This window comes from Balaenoptera physalus, assembly GCF_965194825.1.
Source record: "Balaenoptera physalus genome assembly, chromosome: 3".
NCBI lineage: Eukaryota > Metazoa > Chordata > Mammalia > Artiodactyla > Balaenopteridae > Balaenoptera > Balaenoptera physalus.
In genome coordinates, this window is record NC_138890.1 from 121,003,771 (window position 1) to 121,026,788 (window position 23,018).

At 46.5% G+C, this 23,018-nt stretch overlaps 1 protein-coding gene across 2 annotated transcripts in view; it reads left to right on the top strand.

Moving 5' to 3' along the window:
* Nucleotides 1–18,118, top strand: part of ZNF366 (zinc finger protein 366) — a 71,077-nt gene extending 52,959 nt beyond the window's left edge. Inside the window, exons 4-5 of one of the 2 annotated variants that reach the window (XM_082457197.1) lie at nucleotides 9,786–9,960; nucleotides 12,928–18,118. In XM_082457197.1, the coding sequence (XP_082313323.1) occupies nucleotides 9,786–9,960; nucleotides 12,928–13,451 (699 nt within the window). In that variant the 3' untranslated portion in view covers nucleotides 13,452–18,118. The remainder of the gene's footprint in view (nucleotides 1–9,785; nucleotides 9,961–12,927) is intronic. The other variant, XM_082457196.1, reaches the window with a different exon arrangement.
* Nucleotides 18,119–23,018: the final 4,900 nt, after the last annotated feature.

Genomic DNA, 23,018 nt, shown 5'->3' on the forward strand with positions numbered 1-23,018 from the left:
TCCCACTGCCCCCGCTCCTGCCCTCCTGACACTTGGACTGAGCACTGTAATTTGAGGGCAGGTCTCCCGGAGGGGATGGAAGAGATTCCAAGGCTAGCCCCTCAGGTGACCTCAGAGATGCTTGCGTCGGCCGAGAAACAACTGGGTGCAAGGTCAGCTGAAGTGCTTCTCGTTTATTACTGAATATGATGGAGCGTCTTCGTTACAATCTCTGTGTCACATTAACTTGGTGGGGTTTTTATTTCATGCGCTAAGGTAAAGTGTGAGCTGGAGAATTGTAAAGCCCAAGGCACTGACGGGTATGACGCAGAAATGCTCAGGCTTCCCAGGCTGGCTCCCCCCACCCCCAACATTGTTTCTCTTCTCCACTTCTAAGATGAGAAGGAAGCTTGCTCAGGATTGGGCAGTTTAATTCAAGGAAGGTACTGGCAAGTGACACCTCAGTCACGAGGAGAGGGCTGAGGGGGAAGCAGAGGGAAATCACCACGTTCAGATATCGTTAGAGCCTTTCTGTTTGAAACGGATTTGCCTTCTCTCTGTCCTGCGTGTCTGATGGGGTCCAAATGATACTCTTCGTCAACCCCTGTTTCTGGAGTAGGGTTCCCTGCTTCCAGGGGCTGTTCCTGCCTTAATCCCTCAGCAGCATGTCCCCCCACTTGAAGGAACCCCCTGTGAAGCTGACTTCTTTCCTGTGCTGGCCACTCCTGGACGGGGTGAGAGGGGTCAGGAGCCAGAGCTTCCCTAGACCTGTGTGGGCATTCTCCGGAGGTGGGGGAGGGAGGGGTCTCCCTCCAGCCCTTTTCCTGCCACCTACTTGTGTTTCCCCTCCTTTCCTTCAAGTTCCCAGTGGTTTGAAAGTCAATTTATGTCCATCTTGAGTGATCTGAGCTGAAGGGGGAGGCAGCTGCATGCAGGATGGTGTACGTAATTCGCAGGGCCTGGTGGAAAATGAACACGGGGCCCCCTTGTTCAGATGCTATTCAGAATTTCAAGACAATGAAAGCAGAGCATAACACCAAACCCGGGACACTTTTGAGTTCAGGGCCTCGTGTGACCACACAGGCCACACACCCGTCAAGCCAGACCTGACTGCGGAACCCTGTGGACTCCACAGGCCAGCTCTTCTGTCTCCCTTTAGACACACCTTTGGTTTCCCTTCCGCCTCACTGAGTCCCTTGAACACTTCACTTTTAACAAAGCTGTTCCCGCCTGCCGGGGGTTTACTGTCTCCTACAGTAGAGGTGCCATCAGGGGCTCATCGCCCCTCTTCATTCCTTGTGTTGAGTTTACTCTTGGGCTTCGAGCATGAACTGTATTTTTATCAGCTGGTGGCGGGGCACATAAAGTCGTTAAAATATTCAGGAGCCATTGCATAGCTTGTAGTCCCCTAAAAATCCACGTCCATCCAGCCCAGCCGACTCCCTCCTCCACCTCACCACTTCAGGGCCAGCAGTAGTGGTTAAACCAGGCAGAAAACATCTCTGAAACAGAGGGATACGTCAGGGCAGAGCCAATGCAGGAAAAGGGCTTGCCAGCTGTGTGTGATTTGGGGGCACAGAGGCAGTCCTGTTTCTCTACCTCAAGGGCCTCAGAGGGGCCTGGAGGATCTTGGACCAAGTGGTCCTTGAGGATTTAGAGAGTTCTCTCTGGTACCAGTGCATAGAGATGGGACGTGATGGGACATGACGGGCCCAATGATGCCAGGCCTCCCTTCACCCCAATGATAGCGCACCACACATGGTTCAAAGGGTGTCTGCTGGTGAACTACACAGTTCAGAAACTCAATCTGACGTCTCCTTGAGGGTGGTTAAGGCTCCAGATATCTGGTCACACCATCAAACCCCATAAGAGAGGCGCTTGTAACGTGAAATGCCAGCTGTGATAGAATACAGTGTAACTCTCCAGTGGGAGTTGGGCCTGGCACAGGAATTGGACTGGTCATCTGCAAAGGTCACTTCTTCCTGAGGAGCAGTTTCTCTCAGGAGACCACAGGAGGTCAGAGGCTACCTAGAAGGCAGTATGTATCATTTGAACAAAAAGAACTGGATGTTAAAGTAAGTTTTTCAAACTTAGGCGGCCCCTCTCCATTCTTAGACATTCCTGAAATAAGAACAGGTGTCAATCACCTCGATCAGGCGCCCTCTGTCCCCTGGCGAGTGCCAGAACACACTGCCAGGTTCTTCCTCCCTTTGTCCCCATCTCCCTGCAAAGTGCCACCTGCTTGGTGTCCTCTTCATACCATCACCCTTCTTCATTTCAAAGGAATTTCAGAGCATGTCTGAATTTACAGATTATGCAATGGGGCCCTGTGTATTTATAAACTAGCTCCAGATCCCACTGTGGGATAGGCCATCTCCAGATGGTGTCCTGTGGACTTTGCTTCTTACTCATGTTGTGCTGTATTCCTGGAAATCTGGCCCTGGGTAGGGGTTCCTAGGGTCTGAGAGTTGGGAGAGGAACAGAGGGCCATTTGCTCATCACCATGCAATTCACAGCCCTCAGAGAGGAGTGGATGGCTGGCTACACGGTGATGCTGGAGAACGGGCCCAGACAACTAAACCCGAGCTGTATTGCGGTAACAGGGAAGGGTTATTCCATTTATGTGACTGACATGGCTGGAAAAAAGAGGCAGACCTTGCTCCAGCCATATTCCAAGAGTTGACTCCATCTCCTTTACCCCAAAACTTGCCAAAAAAAAAAAAGGGAGAGTCTTTAAGTAACAGATTCTAATTTCCTGGGATTCTCACCACTAAAAATTCTTCCTAACATAAATCCCTCCCGCTGTGGCCACATGAACTGGTTCTCTCTGGCCCTGGCTCAGTGGAAACAGCTGTCCACAGCAAACAGAAACATTCGTTTACTGCGGGATTAGGCATTAACAATAGGATGGAAAATTCGAGGAGAGGAAAGGTTTCTGGTTTTTTTTTTCTTATAAAAAAATTACTGCCCTTCTGGGTTCTTTTGCTATTGGCTCGACTTCTGGACTGCTTGCTTCTTGGAGCCAGCTGGAGTTTCTCCAGAGACCTGCGCCTGTAGACTTAAGCCATGTTTCAGAAATATGCTTCCCAGATCCTGCGTAAGCACGCAGGGGTTGATTTGGATGCTATCCTCGTAGCAGCCACACTCCATAATAGCAAAGAACCAGCTGCTCTCTTTGGGAAACCTGTCCAGGAAAAGTAGTCATCCAGAATTTCCGGGACAAATTCTCCTTTGAGATGGGTGAAGCCGGGAGCTGCCTATGTTATGAATCACCAGGTCATCTGCAGCCTGGCCTGAAGCAGAGGGCTGAAGGCTGAGGCAAGAACAGATAGAAAAGGATGAGGTCTCCCTGAAAAGGGTCCCCACCGCCTCTGCCAAATTGGCTCCATCTCCCCCCTCCAGCTCTTGGATGCTCCATCAGGGGAGAAACCCAGTGGGGACTTGTAGGGGCCCAGTGATTGGGATCAGGGTTCTCAGGCTGGCGCTGAGGGGGTTAAGGCAGTGACCAGATAGCAGCCTTTTGGCAGCAAAGCCCTCCTCAGCAGAAGGAAGGATATAGCTGTATGAACTGCCTGCTTAACAATGCCCCGCATGTCCCCAGGGGCCCGCCTGCAAATAGATTTCATCTTGCTTTCTCTTGTACTTTTCAAAGCTTCCTGTTTTCTCACGGTCCTTTTGGACAGTTTACAGTCTCTCTCTCCCTCCCTCCCTCTCTCTCCCTTTGAGGAAAGGAACACCCTTCTTATTAAAAGAGAGAGAGAGAGAGAGAAGGATGTAAGGGAAGGGCAGTTTAGCGGAGGCCATTCTCCGAGGCTGCAGGCTGCAGCTCTTTGACCTTTCCTCTCAGAATAGGGAAACACAGGCTTCCTGGTGCATCGCAGTCTCAGTAGCGTGCCTCTTTCTGGCTTTGTGGGCCTCTGGCCCCAGCCCAGTGGTTGCCCACTGCCATCACTCTGCCTCTGTGCACAGAGACTTCTCTGTGACTCTGGCTGTCAGTGCTGTCTCTGGGACTCACAGGAAGTTGCCTGGACCCGGGAGGGAAGGGGCGTCAGGAGGCCAGAATTAGGAGCTTCTATGAAGATAAGGGGACAGGGCCTCTGCCAGCTGTTTAAAGGGCTGACAGAGGATCAGAGAGCCAGATAATAGGCTCCCCAAAGCCTGCAATCTAGGATGAATCTTCTCTTTCCATCCACATTACCAGGGCTGCGTCAGCCACACCTGCTTCCATTTCTCTTATGCCTCAAGTAACCTGGGAGGTATTTACTGAATACCTTAATATTGAGGTCCTTCCTTAATATTCCTTCCGCATAATTTGGTTTAAAAAGACAGTACCCTTATCCACAAAGAACTTGCCATTTCTAGAATGTAAAATGTACATGATAATGATAGTAATAAGAGCTAATATTTATTGAGCTCTTACTATTTGCCAATCCCTTTACCTGAATCAAAAACCTTCATAGGAGGGGCTTCCCTGGTGGCTCAGTGGTTAAGAATCCGTCTGCCAATGCAGGGGACACGGGATCGAGCCCTGGTCCAGGAAGATCCTACATGCCGTGGAGCAGCTAAGCCCGTGCGCCACAACTACAGAGCCTGCGCTCTAGAGCCCACGAGCCACAACTACTGAGCCTGCGCTCTAGAGCCCACGAGCCACAACTACTGAAGCCCGCATGCCTGGAGCCCATGCTCCGCAACAAGAGAAGCCACTGCAGTGAGAAGCCTGTGCACCGCAACGAAGAGTAGCCCCCTCTCACTGAAACTAGAGAAAGCCCGCGTGCAGCAACGAAGACCCAATGCAGCCAAAAATAAATAAATAAATAAAATAAATTTATTAAAAAAAAAAAACCTTCATGGGAAACTAAGATTATCATCGACATTTTACGGAAGAGAAAATGGAGCAAGTTCTGTATCCTTCTGGGGTCTCCCCACTGCCTCTCTGCTCTGCCATCTCAAAGCCTAATGATCCATGCAACCCATTTTTAAAGGACAGTCCAAGACATTTGTTCCAATTTTCTATTACATTTTGAGGTCCATCTCTCTCTCTCTCTATTTATGTATTTATTTTTGGCTGCGTTGGGTCTTCGTTGCTGTGTGTGGGCTTTCTTTAGTTGCGGCGAGCAGGGGCTACTCTTCGTTGCGGTGCGCGGACTTCTCATTGCGGTGGCTTCTCTTGTTGCAGAGCACAGGCTCTAGGCGCAGGGGCTTCAGTAGTTGTGGCTCGTGGGCTCAGTAGTTGTGGCTCGTGAGCTCTAGAGCACAGGCTCAGTAGTTGTGGCACACGGGCTTAGTTGCTCCGCGGCATGTGGAATCTTCCCAGACCAGGGCTCGATCCCATGTCCCCTGCATTGGCAGGTATAATCTTTTTTTTTTTTTAATATATTTAATTTGCCTATCTTATGACCTTATTACATATTAGAGATCTTAACTCTTTTTTTTTTTGAGCTCCTGACTTATTTATTTAAAAATTTTTTTTTGGCTGTGTTGGGTCTTCGTTTCTATGCGAGGGCTTTCTCTAGTTGTGGCAAGCGGGGGCCCCTCTTAATCGCGGTGCACGGGCCTTTCACTGTCGCGGCCTCTCTTGTTGCGGGGCACAGGCTCCAAACGTGCAGGCTCAGTAGTTGTGGCTCACGGGCCTAGTTGCTCTGCGGCACGTGGGATCTTCCCAGACCAGGGCTCGAACCCGTGTCCCCTGCATTGGTAGGCAGATTCTCAACCACTGCGCCACCAGGGAAGCCCAGCAGTTATATTCTTAACCACTGTGCCACCAGGGAAGTAAGCAACAGACTTCCACCTCTCTCTTTAAAAGTAGGTATAAAAGTGGGTATTGGTGGAAAAACTGATATTTAATGTCAGAAGCACACTAATACTGCTCATTAGAGCAACTGAGAGTTCAAAAGGGCTGGACTGGTTGAGATGACCACCTGCAAGATGAAATCTGACTCCTTATCACTCCAGCAGCTTCCTGTACCAATACCCACCCTGCCTTTAATCTCCACAGACCTTGGCAGCAGGTGATTCAGCAAGTCTTGACTTGGGCAAGCTCTTAGCCACATGTCTCATGATTAAAGGGGCCTTGTAGATGACTGCTTTTCCCAGGAGAAGAAACTAGAGTTTTGATGCTCCCTCCCAGCTTTTCTTCCTTCCCGTCTACTCCTCTCCTCTACTACAAGGATTCTGCTTAGAGCTCACACTCAAACCCCACCTGAGGGTGCCATCTTTAATTGTCCCAATCCTCCTTCTGTGGCCCCTCTTCACTGATGGTGACTGAGAGACCTCTCCAAATTTCACAGACACAAAATATATCCATACATTTGTGTATAGTTATGTGAGGACAATCCTCTGAGAAGGATGAAGAGGCCAGGTGTTCTGGATGAGGACCAAAGGGCTTTGTGGAATGGTCAGAGGCTGAGAGGAAGAAGCTAAGGGTACCAACCGCTGAGATGTGAGTGGTGTCCAAGTACTTCAGGTCCTGAGTTAATTGTTTCTATCCTTCTGCCACTGAGGGTTTTGGTTTGCAAACTAATGTGTATAGCTTTAAAGGGGGCACGAGAGAGAGTTGGTGATGGCTGCTTTGTGGAATTTTTGCATAAGGAAGTGATATTTTTCCTGACTTGGTTGTTTATTTCCTAACCATATAGTTAGATATTCATTAAGTGTTACTATGTGTGTAGCCCTGTGCTTGATACTGAGGTTGGCCTTAGAGAAGAGGAAGGTAGTTCTTATGTTTCTGAATACTACCTGGGACACCTTTTAGTGCCCTAAACATCTTTCAGGGTTGACACATTATTGCTTAGCCCTGGGAAAGCTCTCCATTGGCTATCGGTAGGCTATCATAAACCATGAAGGGTAACTCTGGTATATAAAGATTAAATTTTATCAACAGCAACAAAATTAGTCTTCTTTACCAATCACACATCAGATAATATAGCTGACCAGCCATGTTCCACAGTAGATCTTCTTCCCTGAGGCTGTAGGCCTTGACTTCAGGAGACAACGTCATTTATTAAAATGATAAAACATCCTAATACCTCCACATACCACTAAAATGTCCCAGGAAGTTCAGTACTGAATGAATTGATCCAGAAAAGCATTAGAGTAGAAAACACACACTCAGCTATGATGATCATAAAAGGTTGCTTTTCTGAGGCTGAGGAAGAATCTGGAAAATACCCAGCAGTAGCCCTCTTTATGTGTGCACATGTGTGTTGGGTGGAGGTAGGGTGACGGGGGACGGGAGCTGCGACCTCAGGCAGGTGAATTACAGGATCTGCTCTAACCCCAAAGTTACAGCAGTTGCAGCAGCAACAAGCAAGCAGTGTATCATTATCACAATAGTAATAGTTACTGTGCCTGTAGTTTAAGGTTGACTGAAGTGTCTGAAAATATTTAATGAGGAGACTTTATTCTTGTGTCAAAACAAAAACAAAAGGCACTCCACATATTCTTCAAGGTTAGGCTAAAATTTCATCTCCTTTATAAAACCCTTTCAGACCAATCCAGCTTCTAATACCTCAGCAACCACAGATGATAGCTAAAAGTGGAATATCACCAGCCACGGAAGTCACTGAAGGAAGAAGGCACCCATTTCTTCCTTCAGTTCTCTCTGTCTGGCCTATAGGACCATGAGACCCATCCAGGCTTGGACTAGTGCAGTGGCCTAATTGACCTTCCAACCTCTATCTCCCCTCCACCTACATGTCTTGTGCTTAACTACCCATGGCTTTTGCTGTTTTCAGATCTTCTGCTGCGATGCGCCTCACCCCTTCACTCACTCCACAGAGACTTACTAAGGAACTATCATGTGTCAAGCCTGGTGCTAGGCAGGGACTGTAACCGAACGGCAGGCAGAGCCTTCAGAGATGCTGCAGTCTAATGAAGGACTGTTGAGCTCAGCAAGTCCAGCAGCAGCATTGCTCCAAGTAATCAGAACTGTCCCCTGAAACCAAATGAGATCTATCTTTTCCAGAATGACCCATGACTGGAAATACCTAATGTAGAAGCTCTAGATACAAATTTTTTTTTTTCTTAGCCAGGATGGAGAACTGGATAAACTAAGCTAATGAAGAGCACTCCACCAGAACTCTCACACATGGGCAAAACTGAGCCACAGGCTGATATATCTTTATAAATTGTCTCGGTTGAGAATAAAGAGAAAGCAAGTATCCATGCTTTCCCCTAAATTAGACCCACTGTCTCAGCTTTTCCCCTCTTGGGTCACCTTTTCCAAATGAATGTGGTGAGGAGTGCTCTGAATACCAGTGTGGGGTACCAGTATGCTGAGTTCATTCTCGCTAGTAAGGAAGTAAAAAGGGGAAAAGTACGTAAAACCCCCAAATAGGAATCATTTAAAAATACAGAACCAGCCGTTTATTATCCATGCATGGATTATCTGTGACAAATCTGTAATCCCAGGATGGCTTCCTCTTACTGCCCCGCATTCTTTTAGGCTAATCTCCCAAGGTCACAGTTGTTAGGTATACCCATTCTTCCAAGTTCAGCTCAGCTCTCACCTCCATAGCCACCTGAAGAAAACACTGTCTTCATTAATAAAAGTTCAACCCAGAACCTCCACGATGGCCCTGAAAACATCTCTCGGTGAGAAAGGAAGACCAGTGTCAGCTTCGGAGGATGCCGTACCCCGCATCCTCTCTCTGGGCACCTCTTGCTTCATATCACTGCCCTCATGACATGGGCCTCTGAGGGTGGGAAGGGAAAAGGGAAGGAGAATGTTCCTCCCTTAATGCTCTGGTCCCAGCACAGACACAGAATCCTCCTTTGCATTCCTCACAGCACAGTCAAGGAAGGGCTGGAGTTTCCAAACCCTGCTCTGCTGAAGCTTGGGGACAAGAAAAGAAAGGAAAGCACCCCAGAACAACTGCTTCTGTCTTACACCATCTGCATCTGCACACATTGCCTTTGAAAAGGCAGTTCTGTTCTTCCCAAAGGAGCTGGAGAACCACTGCTGTGGTCCATCATGTATTTGCAATTTGATGGAAATAGAAATTTTAAAAAAGTGAATAAAATATGTTTGCTTTTTGTATACCTAGGATGATATTTTCAGTACTTCAGATCTCTACCCAGAGAAAAGACACACTCCTTCCTTTTAACTCTTAAAGCCATCCCCAAAGTTAGCAAATTTAAAAATTAGAAAAGCATTGCCTGAGATAGTCTAACAGAAGAGTTGTACTGGGGGGACACAGTAGGATGTGGTGATTGACGGTGTGGCCTCTGGTGTCCGAGGACCTGAGTTTATTATCCCAGCTCCAGCTGTGCGCCTTGGCCAGTCTTTACTCTTAATCCCTCAGTTTGTCCATCTGTAAAATAGGGATGAGAACAGCACCCATCTCATAGGACTGATGTGGGTTAAGTGAGATATTCCATGGCAGACTTGGGACAGTGCCTTCCATATTGTAAACGCTCCATAAATATTAAACAAGTCATCGTATCCTTATCATTCAAGTGAAGGCACACTTTGAGCAATTGCTTTCAGAGCAGCTTTTCTCCTTTCCAAAAGGTTGCGTTCAAAAGAAACTTTAATAACTTTGCAATTTTTACCTTGAGTTTAAAAATCCCAATACAACAGGAATAAAATCTCATGAATCCATCCCTACCTGTTCCACCTCTGAGCCTGGGCTCAATCCAGCCCCTCTTTGACTTCCATGGGGACAGTTTCTTTGGAAGCAACTTAAAAATGCCAAGATCCAAACAAAGTAGCAACACATCCATCCTCACACAGGCCTGGGTGTGGTCACCTGGGCAGGGTCCCCGCCTTTGAGTAACCTGTGTTCTCTTCATCACTGTCTTCACAGCTGTGTGGGAAGGAATTCAACCGGATGCACAACCTAATGGGCCACATGCACCTGCACTCTGACAGCAAACCCTTCAAGTGCCTCTACTGCCCCAGCAAGTTCACCCTGAAGGGGAACCTGACACGCCACATGAAAGTGAAGCATGGGGTCATGGAGCGGGGCCTCCATTCTCAAGGTAATCACCCTTCCAGGCCCGTGAGTAACAAATGGGAGCTGAACTTGTCTTTAGGGAGCTTTACTTTGGGGGGTTATTCTTACCGTCATAAAAGGGAGCATAATTTTCAAGCCCACAGCAGAGTAGCAGGAGGAGGTTGGCAGTGTTACTATAACAAACGTAAAGCTGATATCTGAAGGTAGTGAGTAAAAGTGAATTTTAGGGAGTAGATTAGAATATCATAATGATGCCAGTCGTTACCACTGTTAGTTCTTTGTTCCAGACCCTGCAGCAGGTGCTTGGTCTCTGTGAATCTTTATAGTAACTCCAGGCTGGAGGAACTTCTGTTATGAGGCTTTGAAATATTAACTTGCTCAACTGAAAAGTAGCAGACCGAGAATTTGAACACAGACCTTTCTGACTCTAAAGCTTTATTGTATCCTCTTTATCACACTGCTGTTAAGGGGCAGGTCTGCAAGTTCTGCTGTCAGCAGAAGTGTGTTTGTAGCAGGCTAGGTCTCGTCTATCTGTTCACAACCAGAAACTCGCAAGGACAGTTTTCCTGCTTGGTAGGGCTGATTGGCCCATAGGCAGAGCACTGAATCTCCCTAGCTGAGTCCTAACTGAACTGATGAAAGTTTCTGCCTCCTTCATCTTCTCGGTCGCTTCCTTAGCAGTGAAGAGTTTATGTTCCACATGTACTGGGTTCAGTAGGTTGTCCTTCAATAAATGGGCAGTAAATGCTCTCTGTCCAATGCAGTGTGCTATATGCCATGGCAGATACCAGGGGAATGAGACCATCTTCATTCGTCCTCTGGGAGGTCTGTGTGTGGGGAGAGAAGACACACATATATGTAACTTACAATATCATGTTAACTGGCTGACATGTTCTGATTCACATATGATCCAAGCACAGGGTGATGCACTTAGATATTATTGCTCATCCCCAATGTTCCACAAAGTAGACTGTGTTATTCTCATTTTATGTAAATGGAGACCAAGGCCAAGAGGTGTTACATAAACTGTTCAAGGTCAAACAGCAAGTCTGAAGGCAGAACTGAGATTCTAACTCAAGAATTTCTGGCTCAAGCCAGTGTTTACTGCACTGGGTAAAAACATGGGGTGGTTTGTTCACGTTTGCTGCTTCTCCCACCCCTTTACAAAAGAGGTGGTCGACTAGGCACCCGTATTCATGAATAGGATGCACACGTGCACACGCAGCATGAAACAAAATGATGGTAGCTTTCAGATTTCTCAAACGCCCACTGAGTTTATGGTGACTCCTGGTTGAGAGGAAACTGTGATCATCATAAAACAAGGCCTGGAGTTTGTACAAAAGCCCTGAAAAAATTCTGGTTAAAAAACAAAAGCACTTTATTTCCCTGAGAATGTTCTTTTTCTGAATCATTCTTTGCATCTCTAGTTGCCTGAACTACTTCCCAAGCTAGGCCTGGATTTTTCCAGAATAGGTGAAGTATGCTCAGTCACCAGGGCTAGAGACATAGAAGGAGATGAGGAGACAGTCCTCCATCTGAAAGCCTGACTTGGTCACCAGGACTTACCCCATGTGGATACTCATATCCTAACAGGCACCTAAAGACCATCATCCTTCTGGAAAAATCAAGAGCATCACCGTATACAAGAGAGTTGCTCTGAAAGTTTTTAACAGACTTTCAACAATTTTAATGTTTTCAACTACAAAAGGTGTTAGCATTTCTCCACTCTAGGTTTTGAAATGGCTCAAAAATCAAGACCCAGATTAAAAAGATCCTCCCTGTGCCCCTGACAAGATTAAAGCTACAGACAGCTTCACCGCCTGACCCCACCATAAAGCAGGCAGCACTGGACATCGGCTTCCTTTGTGCATCCCCACCCCGGAAGCCTGCTTCCGCCTGTGCAGCAGGGTCTGGCCGCACCCCAGCCCCCTCCCTCCTATCCCTCTCTTCAGTCCTCCCCGCCTGGTCCTCAGGGCCTGGCTGCTGGCTTACCATGGGCAGACAGCTCCAAGATCAAATCAGGTGGAGACCTACCACATGCCTGTTGGCCGCGGAAAAGTCCATCCCTACAAGGGCCTTCAAACTGAGACTAAAAATGAGACCCTCTTACATCACTGTGCCCAACAGCAAGGACCCTTGTGGTGGGACACAAGGGCTTTTGAGCTCCTCAGAGGACCTTCCTGCGCCCTCCCTACTCTGTCTATGCTTAGGGGGCCCAGTTATGGGGTGGCCCCCTTGGTCCCAAATGGAATATCTGGGGGGTTTTTCAAGATGAAAATATCTTTATTATTGTTTTATTTTTTTTCTTATGGTACAATATGTGCTCACTGTTAAAATAAAAAGAAATATATTTGAAGTGAAAAGGGAAATGTAAAAATCACCTCATAGTTAATCATTTTTGAGATTTTTGGCATATGTCCTTCCAGATATTTTTTGATATATAAAATAGAATCTACACTATTAATATATATGATAAATAATATATATGATAAATATATATTTCTTTTACTTAAAGTATATAGAGAATACCTTTTATGGTCAGTAATAGGTCTCTACATCTTCTAAACATAGAAGCACCTTCAACACATGTAATACCTTCATTGTATGGAGGTACTATTATTTATTTAAACAAACCTCTATCGTTAAATTGATCATTGTTTTCACAGTCTCACTATTAAAAGCGTGGTGATGAGCATCCTTACATATACATTTTGTGCATCTGCCAGACTATATTCATAGTTCAAATTCTCAGTAGTGTAACTGCTAAGTCAAAGGTGTGCTTATTTTTAAAGCTTTTCTTGCATGTTGCCAAATTCCCCTGAAAGGAGTCCTACCGCTGTAGACTCCATCCGTGACAAGGCCCATCTCTCTACAGCCTTCCTGGGGATTTATCTATTTCTAAAATGCAAAAGCAAGCTACACTAACCGGCCCTGGGTTCCACCCAGCGACCTGAACGCTTCCCGGGGCCTGAACGTGCCTTTGCTCCGGCAGGTTTTGGAAGGGGGAGAATTGCCCTGGCGCAGACGGCGGGGGGCCTGAGGAGCCTGGAGCAGGAGGAGCCCTTCGACCTGTCCCAGAAGCGCCGCGCCAAGGGGCCGGCCTTCCAGTCGGACGGGGAGAGCGCCAGGGGCAGCTCCTGCCACGAGGAGGAGGACGACGACAACTGCTACGACGTGGAGCGGGACAGCCCGGGCCTCGGCCGCCGCCGCCCGCCGCTCTGCGCGCCCCAGGACCTGTCCGCCAAGCCCGAGCCGGGCCCCAGGGCGGACGCGCAGGCGGAGGGGGACGCGCCGCCAGGGGACCTCCAGCCGAAGAGCCGGGACAGCCCCGGGCCCGAGGGCGGCCGGGAGAGAGAGTTTGCCCGCAGAGACGAGTGTCCCGGCCTCCGGGCCCTGCAGAGCGCTCGGCGGGGCCCCTCCTTTTCTGATTACTTGTACTTCAAGCACAGAGATGAGCATTTAAAAGAATTACTGGAGAGGAAAATGGAAAAACAAGCAGTGCTTTTAGGGATCTAAGTGGACGGTTGAAAAATTACACTTGGAAAATAAGCACTAGGCTGTGCAAGTACAGCTTTCCGCATGAGCTCTCATTTGCTGGAGACCGGAGAAGGGCACGAATCTTTACAAATGGCTCAGACTAAACGAGCAGGGGCGTCCGCAGGCATGTAAATGCTTCTCAGGTCATGCGTTGGGCCCTTGATTTTTAACGCACATGCAAGGTCTTCTTCAATGTTATTTCATGGATCTCCAGTGTAATAAACTGTACATATTCTTCTAGACATCTAACTGTCAGCTGATGCTGAGGTGCTTTTAGAAATTATATTTTCCATTGACTAATACGGTAAATTTCTTTCTAGTTGCAAAAATATGGTGCTTGACATGTTACCTTATTAATGACTCTTTAGTTGAATGTGTAAAAGGTATAATATTTTTCCAGATAGATGAAAATATTAGTAGTTGTACATATTTTAAAATTTGCTTCATTAAATAATCAAAAAACGCCAGAAATGACACAGGAGGGTGAGTTATTGAAGAGGATGTTCTCAAGTAGTTGCTGCAGATGTAAGATAACATTTCAAGAGAATAAGAAGAATTTTGACTAAGGAAAAACCAGCAATACTTAGATTCCTGCCTGGGTCTGCCTCGTTTGGCTTCTGCTACGTTCATCAGATGTGGCATTTGGAGCATATTTTTAGATGGTCCGACGGTGCTCAGCGTCTGCAGGCTAACCCCGTGTCCTGAGCAGAGCTCCCTCCTGGAGACCTTGCTTGAGGCTTCATGCCCCATAAAGCAGCTGCAGGAAGAGTTGTCACCCCATGAGCAGTGGATTTCTCCTCAGTGCTGGAGCTGGGGGTGGGGGGGAGGAATTCTCCCTGAAATTTAAGCTCTAACTTATTTAGAGTATTAGAATAACCATCAGCTAATCACTAGTAAAGGAGTTTCTGGGCTGTATTCTCAATGCTACCTGAACATTAGAATCATCTCAGGGAGCCTTTTAAAACATGCCAATGCTGGGGCCTGACCGATTTAATTGGTCTAGAGTGGAGCTCTAGCACCGGTTATTTTCCAAGTTACCCCAGATGATTCTTATGTGCAGCCAGGGTTGAGAAAGATTGACTAGGCTAAAATAGTGGCTCCCAAGACCCCCTCCCAGGGACTCCATAAATATTTCAGCTTCTGGCTTTAGACTCATTAAGATAGAAAGCAGGAGACCTTGAAATCATACTGCTGACTTAGGCCTTCTTACATGTTCTGTAAGAGCCTCACGAGAGGAAACGCACACACACACACACACACACACACTGTATAAACACACACTTTTTGTACTAGAAATGATGCCTGTGATGCTTATGGTCACTTAATGTTTAAAAATACACAGCCAGCCTATAGTGACTAATTATTTCTTACTAGATGCGTGAATCACGAGTCCAGTGAGTGGTAGTGACTGTAAAGGGTGGGTCGAGCCCCGCAGGTAGGCTTCCCTTAGGCACCGGCATCTGACAAATAAAGCAGTGCTGACAGGATGTCACATATGTGTGACTGACCATAAGCAGTGACCCTCTGGTACTGTGTCTGTGTTTATGTAAAAACTGTCCCTTGGTAGTTTCAACTCGTATTTGTAGAGCTAGGTACTGTTTATTATTTGCTTCTTCTCCTCCCAAAGTTACCAGTACATTTCTTTAGACGACCCGGCCCATCTCTGCCTGTGGGATGCTGGCTTTTTCTCTTGGCCAAGGTGCTTCGCCGTCAGCCTCATCTAGTTCTCATCAGTCACACGTGCGCTTTGTCAATCCCTGATGCGTTCCTCCCGCTGCCTTGCTTAAGGCTCCTTCGTCCAGCCTCACCACCACTACAACGTGCCAAAGCTGCTTGGGTTGGCTACTGCCATCTGTGCCCCAAGGTCAGAGCACCTGCAGAGGGGATGGTGAAGGGAAGAGTGTGGTTTTCTGCGGTTACCAGCACGACTCTGGGCCAAGAACCCATCCAGATCTTCATAGGGGCAGTTTGCCTTCCACCCATTATTATTAATACAGTTCATCAGTGCCTCTGATGACATCAGTCTGGGGCTGGCAGAGTGTCCTGTGAGGCCTCCTCCTAGGGTCCTGTTACATATTCATTGTTTCAGCAGCAAGGTGTTGAGGACCTGCTACAAAGGCTGCAGATTTCCAGTTTGTTCTGGGTGTGCTGAGCTGGAATAGGAACTAGAAAATCTAGAGTAGCAAGCTGTAGACTTTTCCACCCAAAGCGAATCATGTGGGAGTGTTTGAGGAACAAGTTAATGTTGAGATGGAAAGAGTATGGTCTAGAATGCTGGTTTCCACATTGTGTGCTGAGAAGCAAGAGGCCCCTCTTAGGCCCTTCTAGAGCTGCTAGGGGAGGGAAAATTCTCAACCCACATCCCCACTTCACTCAGAGCTGCTCAAATTCCATCTGTTTTATGTTAGCCTTCCAAGTAAAATTTCATTTGGAGGAAGAGAAAAGGGTCTAGGAAAAGTCATAAAAAATTGTTATGGAATGTATTCTAAAGCCTGTTTTTCATTCTTGACTCTGGATGTGAGAGACTTCATTAGATATAACCCACTGGTTCATATGCATTGACCTTCTGAGAACCAAGGCTAAAACCTTGGTTTTGTATGTGACCAACATCCTGGTTGGCCTGGGACAACCCGGGTTTATACCTGTTGTCCCCAGGTAGTTACTAAGAGTGTCACCTTAACTCTCAAAAGTGTTCCAGTTTGGGTGATAAATTATATGGGCACCCTGTGCATTAAGTGCAGAGCTAAGGGAAGGGTTGGCCAACCTTGCCTAGAGCTAATTAACCAGAATGCAAGTCTGAAAGAGAAGCCATGAGGCCATCCTCAAGAGAATTAAGGGATGAAACCATCCAAGGTAATCAGCAATCCCAGGACCAAGATAGCATGAAATCCATCACATTGTGACACTCTGAAAATAGGTCACTACCAAATGCTTTCCAGGCTTTTGACCACTGTCTTTGAACCAACCAACTGACCCAGCCAACTGGCATATTTTTCTGTTATCCTTTTTATTCCGGCCTATGATTACCCCCTCTTGTTGCCTTTCAACTCGTTCTCTCTTTTTAAAAATTTGACTCCCCACTGGCCATGAGACTGAGGCTGACTTTCCATGACCCCAGCAGGGTAACTGGTATATTTGTATATGAGTAGTTACATGAGACAGCCCAATGTGCATACTGTATTTATTAAGCCCTGAGGGCGTTTAATAAAATATTAACATCGTGTTTTGAATTATGATCTTTGTCTGCTTTGCTGGAACAAAATGTAACAGAGCTAACATTTAAAATCCTTCACATATTTGGACATTACACCAAATGTTGATTTTGTACAGAATTCTGGCTTGCTATTTAAAAATAAAACTCGAAGTGTGTAGCAACCCAAGTTGTGAATATTGCTTTCTGATTCAGTGAAAAAGCAGTTTACCTGAAAATAGCATGTAACCTATATTTTGTTAATTTAAGCAAATAAAGACGTGTTGAAAAAACTGAGTTAATTATCTGTGAATACCTGAAATTTTGCAAGAAAGCTGCTACTGTCAACGTCTTACTCCTGCCCTCAGACGCTCTGCCAGAGCACTTCCTACTGGTGGGCGTCTTGGCCCCAGGGAGACACGGGTGATGTCTCCCTCCCTCAAGGCTTCAAAAAGGATTAATGAACTTCAGCTCATCAGCAGGCAGGTGACATCTTCCTCATGCTCTTCTCTCCTATTCAGAAAAATTAGTTCTGGAAGGGTGTCATGGAGAAGTGGGAGGTTAGAGGCAGGATTACTTTATTCTGCGTCAAGTTCTTTGTACAATATATGTTCTCGTAGGCAAGAGCACAGATTCTGGTGCCAGGTTCCTGGATTCAAAGCCCAGCTCTCTCACTTCCAGTCTTTGGGACCTGAGACCAGTTTGTGAGCATCTCTCTGTGCCTCAGTCTCCTCATCTGTAAAATGGGGCCCGGCACAGCACCTTCTCACCAGATTGTTTTGTGGGTTAAATGAGTTAGTATATGAAGACACTCCTGTGCCGGGCTCACAGTGTACGCCTTGTAAGACGTAGCCATCATTATTACCATCAGTGAATTGGCCAGAAAACTGAACGCTCAGCTTTCTCTCTTCAACAGAGCACTCACAAAGCTCTGTCGGCATGCGAAGCTGTCCATTTCCCAGGAAGCTTCCCTTTTAAATGTTATATGCTGTTATTTGCCAAGCACTGTGCCAGGTGACTTACACACTCGATCTCATTTAAGCCTCATGCAACCCTGAGAGGCAAAGGTTGCTATCTCCATTTTACTGATGAGGAAATGGAGGATCAGGAGAGTGAAATGACTTGCTCCAAATTACCTAGTTAGCAAGTTCCTCCTTTGCCCTCCGAGCATATAGCCTGTAGCAGGTTGGGTTCTCTGGAAGTAGATGCTGAGACAGATTTGGGTGTAAGATGTTTATTAGGGATCAGTACCAGTGAAAAGAAGGGGGAGGAAAGAAGACTGAGCAAAGAGAAGCCAGACTGTAATGCATGCCCGACCAAGCCTCACCCAACATGGTGGGCAGCTCCGGGGCAAGGTCTGCCCATCAGAGCTGTGCCACACTGGGCAGAGACGTCCAGGCCTTTGCGCACCTGCCTTGCTCAGTCACCAGATGTGAGCTGCCCAGGAAGAGTGTGACCTCAGGAAGGTGTGACCCTGCAGCGGGGACAGACCCTGAGGGGGTCAGGGAGCTGGTGGCTGGAGGTGTCTGCTGACTGCATTCCCCACAGCTCCGCACAAGGCCGGCTTTGAAGAGAGACTGGGTCACTCATCTCTGCGTCTGCCGCAGCCCACCTTTTGCATCACTCCAATCCACTTCTTCACATACACTCAGAGAATATCTTCTCCAGGATTCCAGGGGGCCTCTCTCCCTGAGGGAAAACTAAGAAAAGGGAGAGTAGTGGATAAACTTCAGCCCCATCGCTGCAATTAGTCTAGGAGACACACTGATGTTCATTTTCTCCTTCCTCCGTTACCTGTCTAGATCCCTCTCTGCCAGGCTCAGTGGCTTTCCAGGTGACTTGACCCAGACCCTCATCTCCAAAGGGTCTGAGCCTTGGTCATCATGTTGCCCTGGACCGAATGGTTTTGTCCTCCCCACCCTCCCGCCCCTTAAGCCTTAACCCCTAGTGAGATGGTATTTGGAGGTAGGACTCTTGGGAGATAATTAGGTTTAGATAAATTCATGAGGATGGGACCCCCATGATGGGACAGCTAAGATGAGAGTCTTCTCTCTCTACAATGTAAGGACACAGCAAGAAGGTGGCTATCTGCAAACTAGGAGGGGGTCCTCACCAGACACAGGAGCTGCTGGCACCTGATCTCAGACTTCCCGACCTCCAGAACTGTGAGAAATCAACGTTTGTTGTGTAAGCCACTCAGTCTGTGCCCAAACAGACTAAGACAGATGTCCTTCTCAGAATGGAGTTGCTGTACCTGTTTATTTACAGTCACAGGTGGGGAAGGAAATACCAAAAGAATCCTAAGTGGGTTCCACGTGTATTCTTCCCTGACCCCTTGTGTGACAACAGCTTTACTCTCTCCTGATGATCAGGTCGTTTACCTCTGCCAAGATGGTGACTCCTTTCCTCATCTGCTGGTCCCTGGAAGCAAGGACTAAAAAGTGCCCGGGCGACAGACATGGTTTATCATTCAATGGTCCTCTTGCTATGCCCCAGGTGGAAGTGTACCCTCTTTGAGGAGGAGAATTGCTAATCCTGCAGAGCTCAGTGCCACAGGGACGAGAAATACTAAGTCTCCCAGCATGTCACTATGAGTGAAGGGAAGTAGGACCACTCCTGCTTCCAGCCTTCATCCCTGGACCCATGCGTTCTTCCTGTTGAGGACATAGGACCATATAAAAGTCTTTGATTCAATGCATGCACTGGAAAGTGACACCCCATCCTTGTGGAGTATTTCCTCCAAGAAGAGCTCTAGGGAGCTAGCCACTTCTGGGTGGTGTGTATGTGATATGACCAATAGATCCTGTGGTCATAGGCCCATCTCTCACCTCATTTACTGTAATGTGAATGCTATGGTTTGATGTGATATTATATAGGATTCTGTGCCAATAGAACAAACACTCCATAACCCTACCCCTTGCATAGTAGTGCTGGCTGAGGTCCTACCAGCAGAAAGGGCAAGCCTACATCTGAAGTACTATGCATCTATTCCTGAGGCAAAGACCTACTGGCTCTTCAAGTCAAAAGGGACTCGATATAGTCAACTTCTCACCAAGTGACTAATTGGTCTTCTTGAGCAACGGTGCCATATTGGAAGCTCAGCATCAGTCTTCATTGCTGGTATGTTAGATATTCAGCAATAGATCAGCCTTGGTAAACGCAATTCATGCTGTTGTGCTCATGTGTAGCCTCCATCTCTGCCACTGTGGCCACTTCATTCATATGCTCTTTGTTACAGCACTGGAGTGGCTGTTGACAGAGAGCTGAAGTCAACTGGCAAGGTCACTTGTCTGTCTCACTGTTTAATGTTCATCCATGGTGGATGCTATCTGATGGGTGTTAGCATGTGATACAAAGATTTTCATACTTTGTGTTCACTCCCATATGTCTATCCACACACCTCTACTCTAGATAGACAATAATAGTGAATATCTACTTTAATTAGAGTGGTCGGGGAGTGACATTTAATTTGAGAACTGAAGGATGGAAAGACCCAGCCGTGGAGAAAACAAAGGGAAGAGCGTTTCAGGCAGAGCAGACAGCATCTGCAAAGGTCTGTGATTTACGGGAACATGGCCAAGGAGAGAAGGACAGTGCGGAGAACACAGCAGGAGAGGGAGGGAGATGCAAGGTGAGGCTGACACGGAAAGCCACTGCGCGTGGGTGTGAAATAATGAGATTTACATTTTCTAAAACTCATCTGACTATCGTGTGAACGGTGGGTTGGGAGGAAGCCAGGGTGATGCTGGGAGACCATTAGGAGGCAGTTTTTTTTGCCCATGTCAAAGAGCTTTATTCCTATGTTTTCTTCTAGAAGTTTCATGGTTTCAGGTCTTACGTTTAATTCTTTTTTTTTTTTAACATCTTTATTGGAGTATAATTGCTTTACAATGGTGTGCTAGTTTCTGCTGTATAACAAAGTGAATCAGCTATACATATACATATATCCCCATATCTCCTCCCTCTTGCATCTCCCTCCCACCCTCCCTATCCCACCCCTCTAGGTGGTCACAAAGCACCGAGCTCATCTCCCTGTGCTATGTGGCTGCTTCCCACTAGCTATCTATTTTACATTTGGTAGTGTATATATGTCCATGCCACTGTCTCACTTCCTCCCAGCTTACCCTTCCCCTTCCCCGTGTCCTCAAGTCCATTCTCTACGTCTGCGTAAGAGGCAGTTTTAATAGTCTGTAGAAGATAATACTGGCCTGGATTTAAAAGGTAGCAAAGAGGAAGTTAGAAATGGATGGTTCCAAATCTGTCTTGGAGGTCCGATCGACTTGTTCTGCTTAAAGCAAATTTTAATTTTAATAACAAGATAAACACATATTTTTCTAAGTACAAAATAGAATGCCACTTGATATAAAGTCCCTCTCCTCACATAATGACAGAAAGGATGAATTAGATTTTTACAGCTATCATAAAACCCATGATCTTTACTCTATTGGCAAGAGCATGTTTGCCAAGTAATATATGTAAAAGTAAGTCCATCTGGTTTCTCTCAGTTTTGTTCTGGGTTATGATTGGTGAAAAAGAACATAGCCGAGACTGAAAAAAGCAGTGAACCTTATTACACGGATCCTGGGAAGAAATGGCAGCAGTGGAGAGAAAGGGACACAGAGTTAGAACTCAGTAAACCAAGGGAAGGAGGCTAGAACTCCAAGACTGTCAGGTGAGGCTCAGAGTCCTTTTCATCTCCCCAGGCCCTCGGGACGTCTCTGATCCAGCCAGTAAAATAATACATGTTCATGATAATGGATTTGCACAGTCAAAGAACAGTGCATCCCCTCTACCATATTTACTAACTAAATGTACTCCAAATCCACTTTCATTTTAAACTATTCAATTCTCAAAGGGTGGCAGTCCAGTTATCTGGAAAATTTTATCCAGTACACACATTATTTTGCAACACTGCAGAATAAACAAGATGTTGTCATATTTTGCGTCCCAAAGTGAATTGGTCCATGGCACCACAGACAGTACCTTAAGAAGAAATAAAAAACAAAAATGTGTGGCAGGAGTCTGTCCCTGCCCTTAAGGAACACACAGTTCTTACAGGCCTATGGAGGGTGGCAGGAACAGGGTTTTTCAAATCTCCGTATCCAAATCTCCAAAGCCTTACAGCTAAAAACTGTCTTCCCTGTAAAAACCCAGGTGCGCACGCAGCCTGGTTCCCTGAAGCCCCATGGCATTTCATTTTTGCACAGCAGCCCTGAGCCAAGAGTAACTTCCAGTCCCATTAGGAGCTTGCTCTGCAAGCGGAGGAAGAGGAGCTCATTTGAGAGCTGGGGAGTGACCCTTACAGGGTCTCTGGGGACCCAGTATCAGTGGCGCTCACTGTTTCCTCTTCCCTGGATGCAACAATATATTAAGAAAGAAAAAAAAGGAGGTTGGCTCTTTTCATGATTTTCCTTTTTAATTTTTGTTGAAAATGGAACTGTGTTCTCTTGATCCTTCAAACAAATGGAGGGGAAGTGGAAGCCCAAAAGTTTCTCTTAGGTTCCCCGGAGAGGGTGTCTGTGTTTGTAGTGTGATGTGGGAAAAGTCCTTGTGTATCTGCTGCATTGTCACGTCGTACCAGAGTGATTTGCAGTAGGAAGTGTGGGATGAATACCATTTCAATGTAAGAGAAAGTGATGGAGCCACAGTCTTTGAATCAAAGATCTCAATTTGCCCTTCATCTCCAAGACGTACTTCCGCTGACCTCCGCCCCTCATCTTTATTAGATGATGAAAGAAACACAAGAACACTCTCTGAACTTGACCCAAACAATAAGTCCAGCCAGAAATCCTTGCTATTCAGCATGCACGTGGGCAGGGAGGGGGAAAGGGGGAGGGTGCTTGGAAGGACATGCCGGAGATCACAGAGGCAATGTGAAGGGGGGCTATTAGTTTCTGGCATCGTACCTGAAGAATCATTTTAAACTGATGTTTGAAATATGCATTGCAAGTCTCTTCACTGGGCAGATGTTAATAAACAAATGGCCTTTGGAAGGAAAATGGAGAGATACATTAAGAGAAATCTAAAGGGGTTACTTCGTTCGTTTTAGCAATTCATCACATTGAGCATGCTGGCAAATAATTTTATTTCTTCTTCTAGAAAGTAGTAATAATGAAACTGGTCTCCAACCTGTGTCAGATGAGGGAATAGATGAGGTAAAATCTATCAATCATTCTGGACTTGCAGACATGATGGCTGTGTCATTTGCCATTGTTGAAGGGCAGTTTCCCTTCCAACCTGTAGCAAGTCTAGTGAAGAAAACACCTTCACTTAGAGTGGCAGTTTATCCAAGTCAGAATATTATTTAATATCCTCAGCTGTGGTTTTGCAAGACTGTATATATAGAACATTGAGTC